A 12,764-nucleotide genomic window follows, 5' to 3' on the forward strand; every position below is an offset into this window, starting at 1 on the left:
TTTTCCTGTAAATGAAAACTTTTGTTAAAATATCAATTAAAAGTTCACGCAGCAATTAAAAAAAAAGGTTTCTGTATATTTGTTCCCATATTTACTCTTAAATTAAACAAATAAAATAAGGTAAGACAAAGGAAGGTTGAATACTGTACAGACTCACAGGTAACCTCACTGGGAGTGAGTGAGTGGATTTTTACTGGGAGCATGCCTTAGACCAACAATAACAATTCTGCATGTTGAAAGAAAGGTTTTAGAATTCTGAATGAGGTTCAGATTACGTGCATATTTGGCCTATCATTGTTATGGTACATCAGTATGCAGAGTTCAAATTAAAGTCGAAAACTGCTAATGAGCATTTAGGTTGTATGTCCCTTCCTAGCCACATTCTGCTGCTTCTTATTTTCCAGCTAACCTAATTCTGTAAAGGATCTCCTTTGTGATAGCTCAGATTGATACAAATTTAAAACCTCCTTTTCATGTGAGTACATAAACAAATTGCAGTAAGCAATACAGCTATTGCCATGAGACTACTGGAGATCTAATTCTTTGTTACTTTCTCCTCCTACTCCTCTCTCTCTCTTTCTCTCTCTTTGTGTTTCTTTAGAGGGCAGAATTCAGTTCTTCTTCTACCTGGCAGAAGTCAATTGGGGTTGCTAGTACATGGTTTCCAAATGTTCAGCGGAAATGAAACTGGATCTGTATTTTCGCAGTAATTTGAACCCTACTATGGGAATACTGTTATTTCCCTTAGCAATCAGCAAAGACTGAAAAATATTAGTGACTTGCATCACCGTGATACAGTATAGCATTTTGCAGGTATACAGTTCAGCAGTCAAAATAGATGAGTTGAATTTTTAGAAAAGGTGTTTTCAAACTGAAGACTTCCTAGAAACAAAGTTAAATCTTGTGGTGCATGGTCTCGTTCTTACAGTTCAATCTTGCATGCGGGAAAAGATTCATCTTGCATAACAACAGTGCTGCTGCTTGCCAAAACCATGATGTTGAGGTCCTGCTGTTTCTCATGGGTCTCCTGGTACCAGTCTCTCATCACTTCTGAGTCATGGGTTGGGATTAAGGTCACCTGTAACACAAAACAGGAGAACTCCTGAGGACAACAGAAACAGGTGATAAAAAAAAAAAAATCTTTGTAAGAAGTCCTGGCCAACGAGTGGATCTTTATGCAATAAATACATAAATAAATGGATGGATAAAATGAAATAAACAAACATGTAGATAAGATAAAACCGTAGTTCTCTAAGGTGCTGAGATGCAACTTTCCAGAGAAGTAGCAGTCTGTAGTCTGCACTGATAGCTCTTCAGATTATGGCCAAATATTTTATTTACTTATTTATCATGTTGGAAAGGCACATTAACTTTCCAAGTGTATGTGATTACTATATAAACCATGAAACATTCACTTTTCCTTCCTACTTACAAACTGCAAGGTTACCAAAGTTGGATCATATATGGTACAGCAATAAGATGAAATAGCCAAATGGCCCTACAAAACAATTCCCAACTGGTTTATTCTCCAGAGATAGGTCAGAAGGGCCAGAAATGGGGGAGCAGTTGAGTATGGTGCAGCTCTGTGCTTCACTTGGGTGTCCTCTCACATCACTGGTGAAACATGGTGCCCAGGCTGGGAACTCCTGTCCCCAGCAGCCGCTGCCCACTCCAGACATGCTCTGGATTTCTGTAGTTGATTGCCAGAGAAAATTAAATTTCCATGTAGAAGTACTAGTAAAGAGCCTACCTGCATGTTAGTCTCCCACTGGGCCTTGCCCTCCAGCAGGGAGTCCAGAACAGCCCTGCTTGGCTCCTCGGCTGCAGAATCGTTCCCACTCACCACATAGTAGGATGACCGCACCCTCTTGAAAAACTCAACATTGACATTCTTGCTATTGCTGTGGTTGGGAATGTACACCAGATCCAAATACACCGGAGGTCCTGGAGGCACTACTGTAGATTTTGCTGACTTACTATTCCCAGGTCCTTTGGAAATCAAACAAAATAATATATCACAGATTGGTTAAAAACATGCATTTATTAATTACTATTATAAATGTTGAGATTATATTCTTAAAATTGCTAGTGTTGATTAAGCATTACATAGCTGCAATTGTACTTCTGTGTCCCTGAAACAATTATGACATTGCCATCCTACATCTAATTACATGTTCCAGCTTTGTTGTACACCAATTACAATTCTACTGGGAGGAAAAAAAAATGAATAAAAGCAACTAATTATATAATACAATAAAAACTCACTACCGCATAGCCAATGTTTGACTGAATCTTTCTCAGTAATATACTACTATTAACCAACAATTACTACACAGGGCTGTGATTACTGAATTACCATTCAATAAATGGCAGTGTTATTTTCCAAGTTAAGAAGTACAGCTTTTTTAAAATCTCAGGTATGCATGATTATAAAAGCTAAGGTCACACAGGGAGCCATGCAGAAGTGGTCCTGAGATCTAGGGTATCAGAACATACCAAGACATAGTAGCTGTTGATATGCTTATCAGTAGCTGTTGATATGTCTTACAGGTGTATCAGGAAGCTACTACATGCGAGCAGAAAGAGCAGCAAAGAGGAACTTGGGAGAATAGAGAAACTTCCTAAAGCAATTACTTCAGGAAACTGAGAACAAGTGTTTATTTGCCTGCTGGATCCTTATTTACATACATAAACTAGCCACTTATTACAAAAAGTAGAGGGAAGCATGTTTTTGCTGCTATACATAGTGTGGTATCTGTTCTAAGGTTCAGTCAAAAGAAGTTCAAAGTTTAAACACATTAAAAATACTACCAAAAACCCCTGTTTTTGCTACCCACTGGATCACGGTGTGAACTGACGATCAGGATTCAACTAGTAATTGTAGCAAAATGATCACCATTTATGTTTTATCGACCTTCTCATGATGTTACAGAGGATGAAGTTTGGTAAACTAAATTATCTGATCAAGACGCTCTATTTAGGATCACATATTGTAAAGCCAGGAAAGTCCAATACAATTGTCTAATATGACCTGCTGTTTATCATACAGCAATATGCCAAATAAGCATCATAATATTATAAGATTTCCTGAATTAGAGGGTTTTAAAATATTGGGTATGTTACAAAATCTTTTATCATCTTTCATCATAAAAAGTCTGTGATGCATCTTTTTGAATTGTGGATACTGACATTGGATAAAATATTAGACATTACATTTTACACTTAAATGTCATTATCAAATAGAGTCTTGTCTTCAGCTCTAGCATATATCTGAGAAGTATGCTTCAAGGAAGAAGTCTCTAATATAAAGCTAAAGTGCTGGAGAAATGTACAGCATGAGGAACTGTACTTCTGCTTTAAAAAGTATCTACTAACAGAGACATGTAAATGATGGTGTAAGAAAGGAGCACCAAATCACTTAAAATGGGGAAGCTACAGATAGCTGAATGCTGGTTTGCTTGTACTGAATCCTAGACCTGGTCCTTGTAAAAAGCTTTCAGTAGAACATCAGTCCTGACAACAGCAAAATCAGTATCCCCAAAACGCTCTCTAACATGATCTGCCAGATACCACATATTAGCACAATGTCCCCTTCAGTAATCTAATTCATATTTTATTACTACTTAGAATACACAACAGTCATTCAAAATGACATTAATTTTCTGTATGTTTAGTCATCACTGATGGCATAAGACTTTAACTGGATTATGTGATATATATGCTCAGCTCACTGAAAGTACTCTTACTATTGTTATCACTTTTTAAAAATAATATTTTAAAAGTTAATCCAGCAAAGTAATAAAAACATCCAATGTCTGATAGTAACTTTGCCTCTCACAATATTAAATTGCATTATTTAATGTTCAGAGCATTGTACCTACATGATTCTTATAATGAATAAACTGGTTTACTTTACAACTACTTTCACTTCACCTACAAAAGTGGTACTTTTAATTCTATTAGTTGTTAACAATTCAGACAGCTAGTATTAAGTTTTTTATATTTGATGTACTCTCTCAAATTCTTTACATCTGAGCAAACTGACACATCAAGTTTCTCAGATTGCAAAAATTAATTCAGTGAATTTCATTCATTTAAATGTGGCCTTAACATGACAAATTTATATTTAAAACATGGACTTTCTTTGGGGGTTTGCTACAAAACACATTCTCAACCAATATAAAGGCAACCTAACTTCACTGCAACAACTTAGAAAATCTTAACATTAGGGAACTCCTATCTGTCTTTACCTGTGGTTGTAGTCTTTGCTGACTTGGACGTTGTTGTATTTGCTGCATTTTTGGTGTCCTTATCTTTCTCTTCCACTCGAGACTTTACTTCTGGATTAGCGATATTTTTGGTTGTCTTCTCCACAGACTCCTTTTTTGGAGAAACTGTTTTGGAAATTTTGTCTAAAGATTCTTTTACAGCTGGTTTTGGTGAAGTCACTTGTTTTGATTTACCATCACTTTTTTTAACAGGAGAAGACAACTTGGTCTTAGTACTCTGTTTTTTTATCTTTGTTTTTTCTTTGAGGTCCTTCTTCAAAGGTTTACCCAAATTCTGATCAATGGGCAACGTCTCTGGATCAACCATGGAGACATCAGGGTGCCTAGGGGAAGGGCTGTGATCTTTCATCGGGACAGGTGGCGGGTCAATTTGTTTGTACGTAATTGTCTTGTCTGTTGGAATGATTTCTGACTCATCTTCTGAGTCAATGTTAGCATCTGCAGTAATGGAAGGGCATTCCTCAGTCTCAGGGGGAACATCCGAATCAGTCTGAGATGGGACAGACTCGCTCAGAGATGTGGGAGGGGTTTCGTCACACTGTCGCCCTTGCTGCTTTCCCCCAGAAGGTGTCTGGGCTCCCCCAGATTGAGGTAATGGCTTCTCTTGATCTTGAGACTGTTCTTCACTTGTAAACCACTCAAGGGGATTTGGGTTGATAAAAGAGGGTGAAAGTTCAGGTTTAGGATGTTTATATTCACAGGAGGACACAAGGCATAAGTCAACATCTTGACGGGATTCTGCTAATGATTTTCCTGGAGTAAAATGTGCACTTGCTTCATAGGAATAGCTAGTAGCTTCAGATGACCTGGTGGTTTTCCCAGTTGTCTCAAATGAGTAATCTGTGGCTTCAGGTGAGCTGGTGGCTTTCCCTGTTGTCTCATAGGAGTAATCCATAGCATCGGGTGATTTGGTAGCTTTCCCAATTCTCTCATAGGAATAATCTGTGACCTCAAGTGATTTGGTGGTTTTCCCAATTATCTCATAGGCATAATCTGTGACTCCTGGTGACCTCATCATTTTTCTTGTCATCTCAGGTGACCTAGTAGCTTTCCCTGTTATCGCATAGGAATAATCTGTGGCCTGAGGTGATCTAGATTTTGCAACTGCCTCATAGGAGTAGCTAATATCCTCTGGTGACCTAGTAGTTTTCTCTGTGGCCTTGTAAGAATAACTACATTCTTCTGGCGATCTGTTGTTTTTCTCTGAATTTTCTTTTTCTGGGCTGATTAAAAGTTCTGGACTGTACTTTGTTAGGGGTTCCTGGTAACCAAATGTTTTGACAGAGGACACCTGCAGTGACAACGAAGATGTGTGACTAGCTGACACCACTTCTGTGATTGCAGGAGGTGAATCTGGAAAACTATGAGAGTACAGAGGAGAAGATTCCCTTGGAGTTAATGGAGATAGGTCAGACTTTGGTGACAGCTTTTCTCCTAGGCTCTGCACCTTTTCTGAGGTAAAAGAAGAATGTAGTGAAATATCTCTGGGTGGAACAGCACCTGAAAAAGTTTCTTCTGGCAATGGTGAAGTTAACTGGGAAGGTGTATGAGCTGATGAAGTTGAGGATGAAGCTTCAATTTGAGAAATTGAAATAATTTCTGAAATATCCTTCTCCTGAGAGTAAGATGACTGCTCCACAGGGGAAATCTTCCGTGCAAAAGTAGGCTCTTGTATATCTGAAGGTCTATAATCTACTTCTGTCGGTCCATTTTCAGATATATGGTGTATACTAGTGCCTACAGCAGGATAGTCTGGAGATTGCCTACTAAAGTCCATTGCTAAAGACTGCTCAGGCGACCTCTGACCAAATTCTACTGACATAGTTGACTGCTCAGGAGATCTGTGATCGTGCACCGGGGTTCTTGATTTTGCAGTTTTAGGTGAGAAATCTGGCGGAGAAATTGACATGGGCCTTGGGCACTCTTCCTTAGATGGAGACATGTCTGTTTCCTGAAATGTTGTTGGTGTTTGTACAACTGACACTGAAAGGGAATCATCAACTTCAGTAGAGTGGGGGGATCCAACCTCAGCATGCAAAGAAGGAGATACATCATCAGTAGTTGGTTCTGGAAATGAACTAGTAGCAACAGATGCTGTAGAGACAGAAGCTACTCCTTCTATATGGGAATAGGTGTCTTCTGCTACAGCCTCATCAACTGGAGTTGCAGACTTGTCAGAAACAGTGCCTTCAGAAATTGACATTTTGGTGTCTTCTTTTAAGGAACCGAACTGACCGATATCTATTTGAGTAGGTGAGAGATCAGCTGCTAACTTCTGCTCATCCAAGACCAGTGAAGACTGGGAGCTGCTGGGTTCTGTATCCTCCATTTTCCTTTCTAGGATTAAGCCTCCCTTAATTACCATAAACTCCATGCTTTTTTCATCTTGTTTTTCTTGGAAAAGACCCACAGAGCTGGCTTCAGAAGCTGGGCTCATCTGAACAGGTGATTTTTCTTTTTCAAGTTTCCCCTCAGAAGGACTTTCATAATCTCTGGTGGAAGACTTTACATCAGCACTCAAAAACATATCACAAGTGGTTTCTGAACCTATCAGTGGTGGACTTCGTAGAGGTGAGAGAACCTTTTCAATAGGAGATTCTGAATCTGGCACAGGCTCATCCATAGGGCTTCTTCTGGGTTTTGCAGGCTCATCTTTGACTCCACTAAGTTGAAAGCTAACAGGAGCTTCTGTTGACTTTTCACTGGTTTCAGAGGGAAGCTGACTGGATTTTTCATCAGTAGGAGACTGATAATAAGGTGTGTGGCCAGCACTACCAGCAGTAGACTGTGAGGGAGATGCTACTTCTAATGTTTTGTCTTCAGGGCTTGTACAGCGCTCTTTGGCAACTTCTTGATGTACATCAGGCAATGTAGCAATGGGGACAGGCTCGGCTGAGACCTTGATCTCATTGGGAGTGAGCAAAAAGTTCACACTATGTTCACTCAGTGGTGTTTTGGCAACGGGTGATGGAGGGGACAAACTCTCAGCTGGACTCTTGGCTGGACTACGTTTTCCACCATCTTCTGGATAGAGTTCTTTTATTTCTAATTTGGCAGTGCCTTGGATTTCACTTCCTTTTTCCCAATATACATCTTGGAATGCAGATTTGCAGAATTTGTCTTCCTCTAATGAAGAAGGTGGTGAGATGGTAGAAGCTGAGGCACTATAGTCTTTACCTTCTGTGGCTTCTGTTTTGGATCCATCTGATAATCCATTAAAAGCATTTGGAACTGGAATAAGTTTAGGTTTAGTAAATTCTTGAGAGTACAGTGATGTCTCATACTTGGTAATGTTCATATACTCCTGAGAAGGTGACTCACTTTCTTCATTGTTAGTTTCATCACTCATGACATCCCGAGGTGTAGACATTTCATCCATTGGAGTTGCTTCACTGGATATTTCGATGGTAGACTGTGTATAACCTGAAGTAGCAGTGAATTCCTCAGGTTGATCTTCTCTATCTTCTTCATCAGAAACAGTGGCTTCACTTTCTGAATCACCAGGTAATGTTTCATCATGGATAGAAGAGGCCAGTTCAACTGCTGGAGACTGAGGCTCTGAATGTTTTGTTGGTGTAACTATGAGTAGCCCATATTTATCTTCAACTTCACCAGTTTCTGCAGCTTTGTCTACAACAGTCATCACATAATCTTCTTCAGCTTCTATTTTTTCAGTCTCCTCTTCATCTCTGATGTCTTCTGCTTTGTCTTCCTCCTCTTCTTCAGTCTCTTCAGTTTCTGCCTTTTCTACTGCTTCTTCCCTGTCTTCCCCAGCCCATTCATCTGATGCCTCATGATCTACCTTTTCAATATATTTTTCAGCTTTAATGTTAGCATCTACTTCAGCCATTATTTCTTCTAAACTCTTTTCTGTTTTTCTTGCTTCCTCCATATATGGTTTCGTGGTGTCCAGTGGTGTATTTTCTTCCTCATCTTCATCTTGTTCTTCAGCTTCTTCTGTCTCTGCCTTTTCCTCATAATCTCCTGCTTCATATGATTCTTCCAAGCCAGTTCCCTCATCTTCAAACTTTTCATTGTCATCAACCCTATGCTTTTCAACAGGTTCCAATTGTTCGGGTGATTGTTCACACTCACCCTCAGCCTCTGTGGTAGTTATGCCTTTATCAGAGGACTTGGTAGGTCCTTCATTATCTAATTTTTCTTTTTGGACTTCAAAGGCCTCTTTTTGTTCTGTGCCAGTGAGTTGCAGTTCGTCCTCTATAAGTGCAACTTGAGGTTTTGTTTCTTTTATTGTTTCTACTTCTTCAGCTTTTAATTCCTCAAAATCCTTTGTTAAATCCTCTGGTGAAGACAGAAGGGATCTCTCCACTTCAAGTTCCTTTCCACTAGCTGTAATTTCTGCAGCTGCTACAATTGTGGCAGTGGCTCCAACTGCTGCAAGGGCAGCTTGTGCTCCACTGACTTTGATCTCCTTCTTCACAATCTTAATCTTTCCTTTTTCCTTTGGCTTTCCAGCAGGTACTGTTTCTTTTTTAGCAGTTTCCTCCTTCTTATGTGGTTTAGGCTTTCCTGCTGGCTTTTTTACTTCAGTCGAAGGAGAAGCTGTCTTCTTTGTTTCTTTAGGAACCTTTTTAATGTTCTTTTTGGCTTCTTTTTCTTCCTTCCTAATTTCCTTCTTCTCTTCTTTTTTACCTTCTTTTTTAGCATCCTTTAGTGGAGCTTCTTTCTTTACTTCCTTCTTAGTTTCCTTCTGCTCTTCATTTTTCACCTCTTTTTTAACTTCTTGCTTGATCTCTTCTTTTTTGAGTTTTTCCTCTTTTTTAATCGGTGTTTTCTCCTCTTTTTTAGAAATCTCTTTCTTTGGTTTTTCTTTTTCCTCTTTCTTTTCTTCAGGTTTTGCTTTGATTTCCTTTTTCACTGGTTTCTCCTTTGTTACTTTTTGTTTTACATCTGTAGATTGTTTTTCAGGAGTTTCAGATGTTACTAATTGTTCTTCTTTACTTGTTACATCTTTTTCTGCCACTATAGCTTTGGTCTCCACTTTTGCTGTTTTCTCTTTTTTAACTGGAACTTTTTCTTTGCGTTCCAATTTCTGAAGCTTTTCCAGTGCTGGACTAGGCTTTGCAGGCTCCAGTGTTTCTTCTTTAGATTCCTTTCTGACAGGCTTGCTTGGTGGTGTCTTTGTAGCAGGCTTCAGACTCTCCTTGCTGTCTGTTCGTTGTTTCAACTTGGCTTGTTTCACAGCTGGACTAGCAATGTTCCCAGTTAGGTCTTTTTGTGTGACCATTGGTTGTTTAAGGAAGTCTAAGTGTTTGAGTTTTTCTAGTCCTTCTAGAATATTATATTGTGTGCTGTTTCCAGGAAACAGAACTCGGATTATTTTTTCTGCAGGATTAGCTGGATGCCACACAATCAGGGATGAGACAGAGGTGAAATAGGATAATGGAATGTCTAGCTCTTGGCCATTTGGTAGAAGGAATTCAGCTTTATCTTTGCTGGTACCACTCCACTGTTGCATAAAATATTGCATCTCTTTGCTATTTTTGACAGGATTAAGCACATACATCTCAAGTTTGCCAACTCCCATTTTCTGAAATAAAATAATGGGGTCAACGGCATTTCCTACATTTCTGAAAAGAGGTTCTGGTTTCATAGACAATTTATTTAAATACTGGAGAGTAAAACAAGCTTCTTCTACACTCCTTTTTATTCTAAAGTTAGGATCCAGGTTCTTCAGGTTCTCAGGTACATTAAGGAATACAACTCCTAAATCAGGTGAGATTAGAGTTTTCATCCAGTCGCTGTTGGTAGTAGACCCTTGGGACTGTTCCTCTTCTAATTCAGCTATCTTTCGCTGGAGCATGCTATTGATTCCTGGCAGATTATCATCTCCAATGTGAGTGAGTAGAATGGAATCTACCCTGTCCAAGTGCCGGATAAGTTTCCAAAAGCAAGATTTTCTTTCGGATCCTCCATTGATAAGCATGTTGAATCCATTCACTGCAAACAACGCAGAGTCTCCTCTTCCACCCGGGAAAATATAACAGCAGGGTTTGGAGAGTTTCAAGAAGCCTCCTGAAGTTGGAGGTTCCAAAATGTCAAAGGGTGATGGCACTTCTACTGATTCCGACAGATACTCTGTGAATTCAGAGAGCCCTTCCATTTCGGGCAATATGGAAGCTGAGTTGAGTTTAATGTTAATAAAGTCTTGAAGGTTGTGTCTGTCAAGGTTGGAATTTTTCCAGTCTCCTTCCTCAGGGCAGAAAAGAGTTAAGCTGGCTTTGTTGTCAGGGTGTGTGGTGCTCAATAATTCACCAATCTAGGGTTGTAAAACAAAAACACAAGAAGATGCATGTAAATTCATTTTTAAATGACAATTAATGTCAGAACATAATATTTCCTGATCAGATAGATAAAATCTTTTTCATTCGCTTTTTCATTCTGCACTGTTGAGTACTCATCCTAGAAGCTAAAGGAACCTGTTAGCACAATTAGTTTACTACTGTATTTTTTTAAATACAAAGGAACAGCTTATGAGGAAAGGTCCCTTCCTCATTGTCCACAGCAGGAAAGTACCCCAAGGTTCCCCCTTTCATCCTCCCCCCTTTATAGGAGGACAGTAAAAGCTTTTATATTTAGAGGGGATGAGGACTATGAGGCTAACACTGCCAGAGCTGCCACTATCTCTGCCATTGGCTCATGAGTCTCTCTGCTGCCCCTGCCCCATTTCCAGAAGAGTCAGTCAAATATCTAAGGGAAACAACATATCCTCTTAACAGGCAGAGAATAACTGCAGCCCAGAGGAGGCCAGCATCCTTCTGGGGCAGTTGCCTTCCTCACTCCCTCCTCACACAGGATGTATTCCATGACACTATAATTACTACAGTTCTTTCTTCAGGCTGGCTCCTGACTTCCACTTTAGCATGACTGACTGCAGGACAGTTTTCCAAAACACTACGAAATTATTTATTCCACTAAAAATCCAAACAGTTGCAAGTTTTGTATTTGTGAGATTCTGACCTACATATATTTATATATATTATATTGTGCTGGTTTTGGCTGAGTTAGAGTTAATTTTTTTCACAGTAGCTAGTATAGGGCTCTGTTTTGGATTTGTGCTGGAAACAGTGTTGATAACACAGGGATGTTTTAGCTATTGCTGAGCAGCACTGACACAGAGTCAAGGCCTCTTCTGCTCCTCACCCCGCCCCGCCAGCGAGGAGGCTGGGGGTGCACAAGGAGTTGGGAGGGGACACAGCTGAGACAGTTGACCCCAACCGACTAAAGCGGTATCCCAGTTCAGCCTGGAGAAGGGAAGGCTCCGGGGAGACCTTATAGAGGCCTTCCAGTACCTCAAGGGGGCCTACAGGAAAGATGGGGAGAAACTCTTCAGCAGGGCCTGTTGCGATAGGACAAAGGGTAATGGTTTTTAAGTAGAGGGAGGTAGATTCAGACTAGATATAAGGAAGACATTTTTTACGCTGAGGGTGGTGAAACACTGGCCCAGGTTGCCCAGAGAGGTGGTGGATGCCCCAATCCCTGGAAACATTCCAGGCCAGGCTGGACGGGGCTCTGAGCAACCTGATCTGGTTGGAGATGTCCCTGCTCCTTGCAGGGGGGTTGGACTGGATGGCCTTTAAAGGTCCCTTCCCACCCAAACTATTCTATGGTTCTATGATGTCATGCTCAGCATATAAAGTTGGGGGAAGAAGAAGGAAGAGGGTGACGTTTGGAGTTATGGCGTTTGTCTTCCCAAGTAACCGCTACACATGATGGAGCCCTGCTTTCCTGGAGATGACTGAACATCTGCCTGCTGATGGGAAATAGTGAATGAATTCCTTGTTTTGCTTTGCTTGTGTGTGTCTTTTGCTTTCCGTATTAAACTGTCTTTAGCTCAACCCACGAGCTTTCTCACTTTTACCCTTCCAATTCTCTCCTCCATAGCACTGCGAGGGGAGTGAGCGAGCGACTGTGTGGGGCTTAGATGCCAGCTAGGATTAAACCATGACAAATATATACATAAAAATACATATTGTATCATATTATCTAAAATATGATATATTTATAATGCTTTTTAATATATAGTTTTATAAATAAAAAATAAACCCAGGGCTAAAGAAAGAGCTAGAAATAAGTGTTAAGGTTAAAAAGGTCCTTATCGTTATTTTGATTTTAAACTGATGGACTTCAAAAGTCAAAATCTGGAATAACTCCATTAATTTTGACAGTGTTTGATAACATGCTAGTACCAAAACCAACTAATGAAATAAAGGCATAGAAAACAAAAAGTTCTATACCATAGTATGAAGAGCTATTGTTCTTTTCCAATCTGAACTAAAAATCAATATTTGGTGGTTCCAGATTAGTACATAAACAAACATTAAAAAGTATGATATATTTTATACCTTCTTCCAATTCCACAGATACTTTCATTTGACTTTTTTTTTCTACAGAAAATTAGGTTAAATGTAGCCCATTTCTGTTCTATTTGCTTTTAGCAAAAAGACCATGAAA

General features: G+C 39.7%; 1 protein-coding gene across 1 annotated transcript in view; it reads right to left on the reverse strand.

The window, feature by feature from the left end:
- Positions 1-922: 922 nt before the first annotated feature.
- LOC147596723 (microtubule-associated protein 1B-like) overlaps positions 923-12,764 on the reverse strand; it is a 73,813-nt gene continuing 61,971 nt past the window's right edge. Inside the window, exons 5-7 of the mRNA XM_086769510.1 lie at positions 4,251-10,569; positions 1,751-1,989; positions 923-1,078 (exon numbers count right to left, since the gene is read on the reverse strand). Of these exons, the coding sequence (XP_086625636.1) occupies positions 923-1,078; positions 1,751-1,989; positions 4,251-10,569 (6,714 nt within the window). The remainder of the gene's footprint in view (positions 1,079-1,750; positions 1,990-4,250; positions 10,570-12,764) is intronic.

This window comes from Chlamydotis macqueenii, chromosome W (genome assembly GCF_036417535.1).
Source record: "Chlamydotis macqueenii isolate bChlMac1 chromosome W, bChlMac1.mat, whole genome shotgun sequence".
In the NCBI taxonomy this organism is placed as follows: domain Eukaryota; kingdom Metazoa; phylum Chordata; class Aves; order Otidiformes; family Otididae; genus Chlamydotis; species Chlamydotis macqueenii.